Source organism: Coenobita brevimanus, chromosome 101 (genome assembly GCF_032717465.1).
Source record: "Coenobita brevimanus isolate Jiangsu-jjx chromosome 101, ASM3271746v2, whole genome shotgun sequence".
In the NCBI taxonomy this organism is placed as follows: domain Eukaryota; kingdom Metazoa; phylum Arthropoda; class Malacostraca; order Decapoda; family Coenobitidae; genus Coenobita; species Coenobita brevimanus.
Window position 1 is genome coordinate 40,344,690 of NC_137054.1, and position 14,815 is coordinate 40,359,504.

A 14,815-nucleotide genomic window follows, 5' to 3' on the forward strand; every position below is an offset into this window, starting at 1 on the left:
GGAAAATAGAAGAGAGAAGAGCCAAGGCAAAATGTATGGGAGATGAGTAGAGGGGAGGGAGTTGAGGGAAGAAGAAAGATGAGAAAAAGAAGGAAAGGGAGGAAGAGAAGGAAACTGGTGGGAGAGAAATAATGGAAAAGACAGGGAAAGAAAGAAAGAAAGAAGGAAGGGGAGAGTGCTAGGCAAGGAGAATACAATGAAAATAGGAGAGGTGGAAACGGAGAGACAGAGTGGAACCCATGAGAGAGAGAGAGAGAGAGAGAGAGAGAGAGAGAGAGAGAGAGAGAGAGAGAGAGAGAGAGAGAGAGAGAGAGAGACATGGTGGACTCAGAGAACAATTTTAAAAAACTCTATCTGAAGCCGCTCGAGTTTGATCACTTTTTTTTTTTAATCTTACGGTTTTATTTTTCTAAGTGGTGACGTGTCCAAATGGATGGCTTAGACCTAACACTAGCCAGCTCCGCCATTACTGCAGGTGAATGTGATCGCTGAATACAATTGCCTGGCTGTGGTGTGACTGAACAAATGACATTCACACCTGGGACGAGACCTCATTAACCCCTTCAGTCCAAGGACGTCTTTGTTACACTCCTGATGCCACTACAAACACGATTTGGTTCAGCATAGGAAGGATCGCTAGCAGTGAAGGGGTTTATGAAATCTGTATCTAATCCCTTTAGTTCGAAAAATGGGTCTTGAGCTGAGTAAATAGTCTGGAGACAGTAAGAATAAAGTGAATAATTCTTCTTCAGTCTGGAGGGGCAAAGGCAACCTGAATAACTAACAACTGACCGAACGTGATACCTGTGTAACGATCTTTCTCACTGTATGATGAATATATTCCCTAAAAATAAATAAAATAAATCTTAGGATAATGAACATATTTCGTTTGCTGCATAACGTACAGTACACAGTATTCCATATATAAAGAACATTTTCCTGGTACAGTGCGTATTTCATGTACATAATATTTTATTTCCTATTTAGTAAACATTTTCCCAGTGTAACGAATATGTTATTCCTGTATAACGATCACTTATCCTTTATGACAAATGTTTTATTCCCAGAACATCAAACATTTTACTACAGAACAGTTATTTTTTTCCCTGTAGAACGTACTGTATATATTTTTTGTATATATCGAACATTTTTGTTTTCTAGTGGAAATTGTCGATGAACATTTCCCTTGAGTTTTGAACTCTTTTGTTGTATAAAGAACATTTAATCTCAGTATAAAACAAATCCTATTCCCCGTGTAGCAAATATTTTTCTTGTTTAATATTTCCCTTTCCAAATCGAACATTTGTAAGGGACATATTCATGTACTGTAAATGTTCCCTGTGTACTGTACAGTCTCTTTATAGCAAGCATTTATAACAAACATTTTTCCTTGCATATTGTAATTTTATAATGAACAATATCCCTGTATAACCAACATTTCCCCTCTACAGCTGACATTGTATAACGAACATATATGTGCCCTGGATAACGAACATTTATATTTCCCTGCATAGCGAACACATTCCCTGGACTATGAAAAATTTCCTTGCACCTTAAAAATGCCTCGGTATGCTTTACTAATTCCCTTTTTAACAGACAATAGCGAACATTTTTAAAACGAATATATTCATTATCCTCGTACACTTCCTGTTTGTATCACCTTCAGTACGAGAAGTCCTTCCTAACAGGATAAAGTCAATTTAGCTCACCTGCCAAATAACTTTTAAAAATGTCATTGTTTTGAAACGGTCAATAAAGAATGTTTCTGTCCCCGTCACAAAGAGGCCTCACCGTAGCCAAATGTAATGGCTTGGAGGCAGTAGGAAACACTAAAAAAGAAATAACCATAATGGCGGGATAAGATAAGTTGCGAAACTGTAAGTTCAGTACATAATTAGGTCATAATTATTAAAGAGAAGCACCCAGAAAGTGCAACACTAGTGACACCAAGTGGACCAAGGACCTAATATTTGACAATGCCCAATGACTTTGACCTTTGCCACATTACTCTCAAAATTGAATTACTTTATTCTTGCCTAACCTTTAACACTTCTACCAAGATTGGTTCAAATCAGGAAAATATTTGAGTTGACTTTGTCCAGTGACCTTGACCTTTGATCTTTTCTCATCACCTTGGCCTTTGACCGATTGTTCTGAAAGTCAAACCCTTCCATAAAGTTTAGTTAACATCGAATCTAAACTGTTTAGGGTGAGATTATCATGTGACCTTGACTTTTGATCTATGTTGACAAATGAAATTGTCAGCCTCATGGGTGAAGCTGAACTCATCTCCCAAGTTTGATGCAAATCAGATCAAAACTATCTTAGTTATTTTGTTCATACACTGACATGCACGTCGAACTTTGGCGTTGCTCTTTGACGTAGCCCTTGACTGACAGTACTCAGAAGTGAATCACGTTGTTCTTAACGTATCCTTAGTCCACCCACCAAATTTGGTGTAAATCAGATGAAAACTGTTTGAGTTGACATTGCCTTCTGACCTTGGTTTTGGACTTTCCTGTGTCACTGACTTTTAACTAACTGTTCTCATAATCGAATCCTTTTATTCTTCCCATATCCTCAGCACTTCCACATAGTTTAGTCTAAATTTGAAAAAAAAAAAAAAAAAAAAGCTGCTTAAGTTTACCTTGCATTGTTACCTTCACTATTGACGAACTGTTACAAAAACAATAAGCTTACTCCATGGCTGACCATCAGCCATTTCACCAATCTTGCTTAAAACCGGGTCAAAACATTATGAGACATTTTCTTAGCAAACACACTTACAGATCGAACTTTGATATTTTCCTGTGACGTTGCCCTTTGGTTGATTATTTCCAAAACTGAATCATTTCATTCTTGCGTTATTGTTAACCGTACCTCCACGTTTGGTGTAAACTGAATAAAAATTGTTTTATTTGGTATGGTTAACGTTTAACCTAGCACTCACACTTTGACCTTTGATCTGTTGCTAATATATATATATATATATATATATATATATATATATATATATATATATATATATATATATATATATATATATATATATAGATAGATAGATAGATAGATAGATAGATAGATAGGCCTATATATATCCCATTGGAGCCCAGTGTCCAGAGTATTGGACAGAACTGGGATTATTCACGCCTTTATAAAATAGGGAACCCCGAGTAGGGACCTATGAGCTTCGCGACTATGAGCCGATAGGCGGAGGGCGGTACGCTTAGTGCCTTCCCAGTGCAATTCCTCGCCCAGCACCCCTGGGATCCAATGGGTTATATATATACATATATATATATATATATATATATATATATTCCCTCACGGGGTAAAAATTTAACTCTTCCACCAAGTTTGGTTATATTCAGACAACGTTTTGAAGTTCTTTTTTTTTTTTTTTTGTAGCACAGAGAGACACGCATAGAGACACACAGACTCACAGTCACACACACACACACACACACACACACACACACACACACACACACACTTCCGCTATGCGAATGTGGGTGTAAAAAAGGATATAAACTAAGCAAGAAAAATCGCCTAAGCCTGTCCATCTCTGCCGTAAGCCGCAACCAGGCACCACCACCAGTGCCAACCCCCCGCCCCAGCACAGGTAACCCCATCGGACCCGATAAGTTAAATGAGAGCGAGGATTAGTGGGGCTCTGACAACACTAGATAGTGACCAGTTTAATCCATATTACACGATAAACTCCACGATAAAATAGGGAAACTATAAAATAAATTAGAAGTTTGAGTATATAATAAAATGTGAATGTATATATGCTGTATATGTATGCATGTATGTATGTATGTATGCAAACATGAATGTATGTATGTATGTGTTAAAATTACTTAAACCTTCCTACTTGTGTTTGGATACAAGCGTATTTCCTAACGTTTGTTTCGCTTTGGAAATCTTGACCCAGACACATTCCTACTGCATACATAAACACAAGTGCTTCACGAGCCTATCAGGCCGACACTTACTCTGTGCATGAGGGTACTCGGGCTTGGCCCTCGAGTCTCTGTCGTTTGTAGCATGGCATCGGCTGAACAGAAAAGATAGATTTGGGCTGACAGTTCTGCTACACGGGTTTCAATCATCCCGCAATTGCAACAGAATGGCTGAATGTATGGTGAATCTGTTAAAACAGACGAATGCGCAGCATAGCAACGGTGCCAACGATGCCAAATATATTCTTATATTTAAATTTCAAACGTCATAATTGTGTGTTGAAAATAGACCAGTATTCAGCGATTCATGCTTCTTGTCACCCACCAAGAGCTGTTTCAGTTACACACGACTGGTTCAAAAACTGTTATACATCTGTTGCAATAGTTTTTGCATCACTGCAAGCAGGATTGTATATCGATACCAGTGATATAAATTTTGTTGAGGAAAATATGATTTTGTGCGATACCTGTTCAAATGAGGGCCATTTTTTAACTTCGCCTCTCTCTGTTGAAAACCGACAAATAGGCTAGCTACTTCGACGCCGGACAGCCCCCGACGCGTTCCACGTAATATAAGGCCAAAGGGGACTATTATTAGGGGTCAGAACATTCCTTTAGATATTTTTAGTCGAAAAGAAATTGATGTGAGTCTATCCGTTATTCAGTTGCCACCATCCTGCCAAGTATCATCGCAATCCATTTTCCAGTTTTGGTTGCGCTACACACACACACACACACACACACACACACACACACACACACACACACACACACACACACACACACACACACACACACACACACACACACACACACACACACACACACACACACACACACACACACACACACACACACACACACACACACACACACACACACACACCGCTCGCTGGTGCAGTGGTAACGTTCCCGCTTGCCAACTGGTGGACGGGAGTTCGCGCCTCGCTCAGGTTGCGAAAAGTTTCACTGACGAAGTGGGTGGTTACTGTCCCCCTCGAGCAAGGGGACGGGTGTGTGCGTGTGTGAAGGTCACAGCCTTGCCCTTAGATCGGACTATATGAGCTCTCAGCTTCCTTCCGGGAGGGTAAAAGCTGACAATCACGACCATCAAGTGATCCTGACCGACCCGGTGAATTATTACACACACTTTTCAGGAAAAATTTGTTGCCAGGATTGACAGACGGTTTCATGTTAAAGGAAGTGAACCCCTTGAAAATCATTTTGATCAAGAAATCTACCAATCAAACCATCTTATTCAAGAAGTCAGTAAACCAAGCCATGAACGCCATTACACAATGATCAAGTCTGCCTTCATAATCCTGGAGAGCATCTTTTCATCCCCTAACCTGGATATTATGGAGAGTCTCTGTACCTATGAGATGCCGTCCTAGATATGTTGTATATTACCAGTGTTCTTCAGGTTTGAATATTTTAATTTTCTATGCGGGATATTTGATTACTTCACCTTCACATCTGTCTAGTCATATTACCTTGGTCGGTATCAAATATTTTTTATGAATTCACCCCTGTCTGTCTGCCAGTCTGTTTGTCTGTGCATGTTTGTTCGTGTTTGTTCACAACATATCTAAAAAAGTGATTAATGGATTTAAACGAAATTTTGTTGATACGTGGGTCATGGGCCAAGGAAAAGTTTGTTTAATTTTGGTGGCAGTCTGAGTTCGAACCCCGATTCAGGACTGTTTTTTGTTCGTTTGCCCACAACATATTATCTAAAAAAGTAATTGATCGATTTCAATGAAATGTTGTGGATATGTGGATCATAAGGCCAAGGAAGAGTTGTTTTTATTTTGGTGGTGATTAGGCGTTGGCGGAGGTATGAGCTCTTTGAGTGCGCTTAGCGTGCTCTGTTCTTAACTTTGTTAAAGCTTTGTTACTCATCTCTGTGATTACGGCACGCAAAATGTCAAAGCTTACCAGCTTATTTAAGATGTTGCCGACCGCCTCTCCATGCTTCACTGCTTGGCAGAATCGAAAGATTCGGCAAGCATGTTGGTCAGTTCCGTATGTTTGTCTGTCTGTCTGTGCTCTACAGGTCACAATTTTGCTCCTGTCGTTCTGGAAAAAAAAAAAATCTGAAGGTAGATATCCATAAACCATGGAAGCCTACAGTATTTCATTAAAATCGGTCAAAGGCCCTGGGCTGGGTGGGAAGGTGAAACCCCTCAGTGGCCGTGGGTCCGGATATCGTCGGGACCAAGTGGCCGGCCGCGGCACCATTTTTTCATATTTCAAAAATTGATTTTTTTTTTTAACAAAATGAAGAGAAACGTCTGGCGTACCACAATGCAATTTTTAGCTTCGTAAACCCGTCCTTTTGTTAGCAATGAAGTGCGAGAAATATCGTCAAATGACTGCCTACTCTCTGGTAAAAACTAAGCAGACATAATCGGATCCATCTGGCAAGCACTCTACTGCCCATACGCTGGTGGAAACTAAACAGACACATTCGGATCCATTCGGCAAGCGCACTGCCTATGGCAGTTTCATTTTGATGGTGATCAGGTGGTTAAAGAAATAACCCTCTGTCCCATAGGATGTGAGTTCAATCTTTTTCTGCGACAAGGAAGAGTTTGATGATTTAAACTTCGTACAAGCACACTTTACTGCCCTCCCGTAATTCCTATGGAAATGTCATCACACACACACACACAAACACACACACACACACACACATGACCTGTCTTCAGTGAGAATCTTTGTATTATGGAGGTGTACGCCGTACCGCTGCAAGCCAGCCTGAGAATGAATGACAAGGTGAGGATCCCAGGTGTCCAGCTGAGTGGTCTGACCTGACTAGAAGCAGACACGGTCAGCACTAGTCGGAAGCTGTGCCCACAAGGCTATCCAAGTCATTCGTATTAATGTGTTCTTGGAGATTACCAGATACATTACGGAGAATATATATATATATATATATATATATATATATATATATATATATATATATATATATATATATATATATATATATATATATATATATATATATATATATATATATATTGTCTGACATTTGTTGAATATGATAAAAAGACCTCACTGTATCAGAGTGGTGAAATATTTTTTTATCTTATTCCTGCTGCCAGTAGATAATTGAGATCAGTTTCGAAAAATCGTAGTAGCGAAGGAGCTATTGGGAACCGTGTGCGTTGGATGGATTTGTTTTAGCGTGAACATGTACGTGTATAAGTGTTTATGAATATCACTGGGAGTGTGTGTGTGTGTGTGTGTGTGTGTGTGTGTGTGTGTGTGGTAAGATTAGTATTTCTTTTACAGTAAAACAGTGTGATGTGTGTCTGTCCCCCGTCACTGGCCATCCTAGATACGGGTGCAGCTTAGTTTGCCCTATACCAGTTAAAGATCCACATCAGTGTTATGCCAGAATGGGACACGTTGTTCATGATGATGACGATGATAAGTGTGATGAGGATGAGGATGGTTGTGGTGGTGCTGGTAGTGGTATTGATATTGAACATGGTACTCATAATGCTGATAATGATGATGGTGATGACGGTAAAAGTGATGATAATGGTGATGACGACAAAAATGCTGCTGCTGCTGCTGATGATGATGATGATGATAATGATGATGATAATGATGAGGAGGAGAATGACATCGACGACAACACGTGGTGGTCGTGGTGGTGAGAGCAATAATGATGATGATAACGAAGGTAATGTGCTGCTGCTGCTGCTAAAGATGGTGGTGGAACTGAAAATGGTGTTAATGGAGGTGACAGTTATGATGATGATGGTGGTTAATGATGATAATGATGAATTAGTGTTCGTGTTTCTTAATGTGCTACTGTGCGTAATCGGATGTGTATGTATTCGTGCCTAATACGTGTGGGTGGGTGTTATTTGTGTGTGAGTATGTGTGCATGTATTTGTTCAGTGTTTCAAGTACATTACCTAAATTATTAATCCCTGACGTTTGTGTCTGTGTGTGCGTTTCATGTGCAGCTGTATATACTGTATGAATGCTTGTATGTGTGCATTTTGAAATATGCATAAGAGTACATTTGTCTGTGTATGTGCTTGTATGTACATATAAAAGTGGTCTTGAGTGTAAGTCAGTATATATATATATATATATATATATATATATATATATATATATATATATATATATATATATATATATATATATATATATATATATATATATATATATATATATATATATATATATATATGTATATACACCGGCATGTGTCTGTGTGTCGTTGGCAAGTACGATTGCTAAGTGCGTATGTATATTTGTATCCAATCATAGGTTTATAAGTATGAATATGTATATACTTGTATATAAGGGGGACTGTGCAAAAGTGCATATTCATTTGTTTATTTGCCTGTGTGTGTGTTTCTAAATGTGTGTGGATGTACGAGTACGATTGTGTGTGTAAAGTGATTTTACGAGCACGGTCGTGTACATATGTGCTGAAGAGTGTGCAAGTGCTATGCGTGTATGTGTGTGTGTGTGAATATCATGTGTGAATGAGAGTGCGCGCGTGCGTGTTCGTGTGTGTGTGTGTGTGTGTGTGTGTGTGTGTGTGTGTGTGTGTGTGTGTGTGTGTGTGTGGTTAATAATTCCCGTGGCGGCATCAAAGTCTGGTGTGCAGCATTTTGTCTTCTCTTAATGGACGGGCCGGCCTCCCATGGGATCGCCGCTGCCGGGGGTTCAGTACCGCTCTCACGGGTTCACAAGGGTTTTTATCGCCCCACTCCACGCTTGGTTCGGTTTACGTTGAGTTGTCGCAGGGTTCTGTTGGGATCTAACGGGTTCTTGTAAGGTCGTTTTGGGTCTGTTGGCTCCTGTGAGAGTTGGATAGGGCTGTGTTGGGTTCTTTTTGAGCTCTGGGTTCTTGCAGCTAATCAATGGCTTTGTTGGGCTCTTCAGGGGTTGTGTTTGGCTCTGGTGGGTTCTTGTTCTTTTTTTTTTTTTAGGGGGGGAGTCTATTGGGTTCTCTCGGAGGATCTGGGTTTTGCATTTTTTTTTTTTGGGGGGGGATTATGTTTGTCTCGGGTCCTTGTGGGTTCTGACTGTCCCTGTTTGTCTGTTTGATTTTTTTCTTGTCTCTGATGCGTTCAGTTTGTCTGCTGGGTTTTGTTTTGGAGGGTTTCCGTAAAGTTCTGTTGGGCTCTGTAGTGTTTTGTTTGGTTCTGTTTGTCTCCTGGACCAATTGTTACACTGGGTGGTGTCTGTTAGGTTCTTCTCTGTTGGGTTTTATGTCTACAAGCTTTTTGTTGGGTTTTGTTTATCTGTTGGGATTTGATGTGCTGGGATCCCATAGTGTGTTGTTGGGGTCTGTGTATATGTTGTGTTCCTGTAGTATATTGGTGGGTTCGGCGTGAAAGTCTAGGAATGTTTCATGTTCTTTGATACTGAGGTACGACTTTAATTATATGAAATACAAACTGATTATCATTATATTAGTTTTAAAAAATGTGGAAACAAATAATGTTGACATTATCTGCTCAAAAATAATCAGTCTACTGTATACCCGTAAATAATAGACATTATGCAAACCAAGGCAAAAAGGACCAAACCTAAGCATGAAAGAATATTCTTTCGGTTCTATCCTTGGCATCATTCGATTCTAACCTCTTTTCTTTTGTCTTTTATTTTGGCAACAGGTTTGGTCATTTGATACGCCATTACTAACGAGCAGCGGGAGGAGGAGGCAGAAATACTGCAACATCTACCATGGGTGTTCCAAACAAATTTTCAACACTTCAGGACTGTCTGGAAAAACTAATGTTATTTTGATACTAGCAATTATAACAAAGATTTTATTATGGTTGTGCATGAAGCTTCTTAAGTGAGAAATATGTTGTACATTAATGGAAATAGCTTAAAGTTTGTAATGAATTTTAAGTACGCTCACAGTTCATTCAACGGAACCAGTTTTTCAAATAAAAACTGCACGAAGATGAAACTATTTTTTGTCTGTGACTTGTGATAAGGAGCTTTCCTGGACATCAACGTATTAGAGGCGTAAATTTTTGCTACATATAATAAGATGTAGATAGTTTCATTAATGGTCACCTCATTTACTGTAGTGTCCTGTCACACCTCCCAAGATCTGCTTGGTTATTGTTGAAGATATGGTTATTTTTGGCTTTCCTCAGCTTACATGTGGTCATATTCCAGCACGTTCTGTTACTTTTTCTTTCGTCTACTGTGTTTGTTACGTTCTTGTACTTTTTAATGGCCTGCTCTGTGATACTTTTTTATGTTCTAGGATAGTTTTAAATTGATCTTTTCTATATGTCTTCTCGAGTTATGTGTTAGCTTATTTTGCTCCTAATTTTCCTGCGTTATAGGACTTATATATATTTATTAATCAAAGGATTTAGTAACTTAACTTTGTATGTATCACAGTTGGCAGAGAGCACATGGGAGGGCGGCCTAAAGTGGCAAAATAAAGTACTGATCAGCTTAAAGTAACAACAATGGCAACACCTTTTCACCTTGGATAAATTTTAGGCATAACCCTTTCCTGCAGAGGATGTCTTTTATACCTAATTTTTGCAACATCAGACAGGTTTACTTAACCAAGTCGAAATTCTTCGAACTGGAGAGGTCTGATAAGGTCTTCGATATCCTCTCCAATACGAAAGATCCCGTCGGGCTAAGTTCAATCGTCTGGAGGCAGCAAGAAAAACCCATAACATACTTCATTCTATTTACAGAGTTATGTATTTGGAGGTACTATGAGACAAATGTTTAGATGCAATATACACTCACCGACACGCCACCCCTGCCTCTATAATAGTGGTGCTTTGACAGTCCTCTCTTCATTCTCTTTTAGTTGTCATGTTCACTTCCTTGACTACAGTCTTAATCACCTGTTCCCCATCCCATCAGTCTTCTATCTGTCATTCACCACTTAACGTCTTCCTCCACAATTTTTCCCAATCTTACCAGTTTCTTTTATCCTCTTTCACTTTCTTTATTCCTGTTCCGTCATTACTTTCGCTGGCTCTAATTACTCACTTCATTTCCCTTTCTTCACTCTCATTTACCTACTACCTTCCCTATACCCAACATTCCCCTCCTCCACACACTCTCTCCCTTGCCACTTCTCTTAGTCATTCTTCACCTAATTCTCTGCTTTTCACTTTTCCTCAGTTCTCTTCAACTTTTCCCTCTGCTTCCTCCCTACCGCTCCTCACACACACATCTTCTCTCTCTCTCTCTACTCTCTCTCTCTCTCTCTCTCTCTCTCTCCTATTTGCCGAGCAGTAAACCGATGAATCTTGGAAAGGAGCATGTCAGGACTTCAATGAACACGGGGTAAGGTTGCAATTAAAAATCATGCTGGAGGTATGACATACTTTTCAAGGTACTGCTCTTTCCTAATAATTTATCGTTTCCAGTGTCGATGCAACTAATGTGTTGCTATCAAATTCTTTGCATATATATATATATATATATATATATATATATATATATATATATATATATATATACCGTATAGATATAGATATAGATAGATAGATAGATAGATAGATAGATAGATATATTCTAGCATATCCATCGTTTTACCTATCCAACACTCATTGTCAGTTTATCAACTTACCTATCAATCAATCAATCAATCAATCTGTATCAATCAATCATTCAATCATTCAATCAATCAATCAATCAATCAATCTATCCAACTCCACGACGAAAACTTGCTGTCTATTCGTGGTAGTAACAGACCAGTGTACCCAGTTTAGGGCAGCCCTGTGGTAAAGGAGTTACTGTACATTTTATTTTGCTCCTTCAGTCCACTTTGTCCAAGGTGACTCACATCGTCTGGTGATGGCGAGAATGCAATACAGGTAAAATGCAAGGCACCGAACTGAAGGGCTTACGAGGAGCTTTGAAGTGAGAATGGTAGTGAATAATGGCAGTAATCATGGTAGTAATCACGCCTTCACTTCGATAGCTTTTCCACAGTCATATCATAATCATCTGGTTGTTGTAGTAATTAAACAAGGAAGGCGTCATCGTAGTGAAGTGTGCAGGGTTATAGGATAGATGTAGAAAAGGGTAAACAAACTCACTAATAAAGTATTCTCTCTCTTCCCTCCCATGCAGCCAACACGTGGAGGTAGTGGGAGAGATGGAGGTAACGTCTCCACTGCTCCTCCACCTGTACCCAGAGGAAGGAAGAAGACGGGAGGATCGAGAGAGAGGAATGAAGGAAGGAAGGAAAGGCAGAGGGTGGAAGACAAAGGAATGACAAAAAGTGAATGTGGAAATAAAGCAGGAAGAATATATGGGACCCAGTAAAGGATATCAAGGAAAAAAAAAATGATAACCAAACTTGAAAGAAGGAAAGCAGATGGAAGGAAGTAAGAAAATGAGAAAATAAAGAAATTGGTGAAGGAAATGAAGACAAGAAATCGAGCTTGAAAAAAGGAACAAGTAAGAAAAGAATGGGAGAAGAACGAAAAACAGAAGACAAGAAGGAAGGAGAAGAAACAGCTCTATCCAAGCATCTCTCCTCGTCGGCTCCCTTCCTTAAGCACGACTAACCACGACTGAAGTATAGCACATAGACCTTTACATATATATATATACATAGATACTAACTATAACTTATTTGGTAGGCGTTTAGATGGATGGATGGATAGATGGATGGATGAAGGGACGGCACTTACTGTATATTAGCTTCAGAGATGGATGAGTGGATGGATAGGTGGATGACTGAATAACGAGAGAAAAAAAAGTTAACATGAGATTGCAGTGACTTATATTCCTCTGAATATAAGAGTCTGGAGTTCACCTCAACAGAATACTAGAATTGTCCCCATCATAAAACGGTTAATGGTGACAGTATTAACACGCTCAGGCTCCCGAGACTCGCTGTAAGCTTAAATAATAATAATAATAATAATAATGATAATAATAATAATAATAATAGCAGTGCAGTAAAATTATATATGTAATAATAATCTGCCGCTGCCTGAACTGCAATACTAATGCTGTCTCGAGCGTGAGAGTGATAATACAGATGACAAAAATGAACAACGTGAGAAAATAGGGTAAGATAGATGGATGAATGAGCAATAAGCAAACGACTCACCCATCCATCCATCCATCCACCCATCCAATTACCGAAATCGCAAAATAACAACGGCGAAGAAATCAAATTAAGACTCTGGTGAATCAAAACAACAGCTTCCGATTTAATGGGTAACTCGAACCCTTTAGAGAGGGTCATTTGTGGTGCAGATCAAAATAAAATGGCACGAGAGAGAGAGAGAGAGAGAGAGAGAGAGAGAGAGAGAGAGAGAGAATAACTAAATAAAGCAACAAAGATGGTAGGTGACTGAGAGTGCTTGAAGAACGAAGCTATGTAATATATCGGCCGGCTTTTCTACGCCTGACATTGGGGGGCAGGTATATTAAACACATCCAAGCCATGTTTTACAGGTACTGAAGGGTAACTGATCCTTAGGGTCCTGGAACACCGCTTTCTGCCAGTGCTTCGCGCATGAATATAGGTGTGGAAGGTTTTTGAGTGTAGGGTGATGTGCCCCTGTGAAAACTATTGCAGTGGCTGTGTGTATGAGTGAGAGTTTGTATATGTCCTCGAGGTAAGCTTCATAAAGTGTAATCACGTAATGTACACTACGACCGCATTATCTTAAATATTTGCAGCTGTGTGGCATTCAACCCAGGTTAATATAAATGGGAGGCGCAGACACTACAAACCCAATCAGCTGAGGCTTCAGGGAAGAAACTGGATGCGACGGTTAAAAGCATGAGATGGTGATGGGGAAAGAGGGAAAAGATTTTAGAAGAAATGGGGAAAAAATGGAAATTAATGAAAGAGGAAGAATTTTGACAGATATGTAGATGAGATTGAGATTGAGAAGGAGACTGATAGAAAGCATTTGTTAAGTGTAGGAGAGTCTGAAGGTAAGGAAGGAAAGGACAAAAGGATGAGAGGGGACATGAGAAACAAGGGAAAGACAAGAGGTGATGAGAATGTTAGAGGAAGGGGAAAGAGGATAAAAAGATAAAGGACGCCTTTAACAGCCGCACCCATCCTTGCCTTATTGTAAGAGGAAAGAAGTACCTTAATTATTTAGGGGGGAGGCAGTAGGGCGAACCCTGGGAATCCCGCCCCCTAAAAATTCTGGTCCGGGTGAAGGACCGCTTCTGTCATTTTACGTGCCTACGAAAAAATTATGGCGTTGTCCCACTGGGGGCAGATCCTCTGCCCCTTTCGTAGGTGGTGGCCATCGGGATTCCCACTCTGCCTAAAAAGTAACCGAGGTTAATGTCTACCAATAAGCAAAACATTGTGTTCTTAGGTTAAAATCCATGGCCGTGCAAAAAAGCTTTGGCAAGGAAACCCCCCTGCCTTGGGGAGTGGTCTGTTTGAGTCTCATCCTACCTAAAACGTGGCCACAATACAGATCTACCATTTCGCAAAATTTCTGGTCTTTGGTAAAAAAAAAAAAAAGAAAAAAAAAAAAAAAAGAAAAGGGGCAGTCTGCCATGGGAACGCCGCCACCCCCCTTCTGTCCGTGAGGGGTGGTCAATGGGGGTTCCACCCAGCTTAAAACATGGCCGGAGTAAACGCCCACAAATATGCAAAATTTCGTGTTCCGAGGTTAAAAATTACGACCATGCTTAATGGCTGTACCGGGACTCCCAGGGACCACCCCTCCTCCGTGACGAGGGGCGCCCCCACCCTTCCCCCAACGTGGTTTGGGTAAACATTTATCAATATGCAGAATTTCGTTTTCTTTGGTTAAAAAAAAAAAAAAAAAAGGCCATGCATATCAACTGTGACCAAGACCATTTGGAACCTCCCC

At 39.8% G+C, this 14,815-nt stretch overlaps 1 protein-coding gene across 1 annotated transcript in view; it reads left to right on the forward strand.

Moving 5' to 3' along the window:
• Positions 1-12,230, forward strand: part of LOC145415128 (carbonic anhydrase-related protein 10-like) — a 716,332-nt gene extending 704,102 nt beyond the window's left edge. The window contains exon 9 of the mRNA XM_080284548.1: positions 12,081-12,230. Coding sequence (XP_080140674.1) covers positions 12,081-12,097 — 17 coding nt within the window. The 3' untranslated portion in view covers positions 12,098-12,230. The remainder of the gene's footprint in view (positions 1-12,080) is intronic.
• The last annotated feature ends 2,585 nt before the right edge of the window (positions 12,231-14,815 follow it).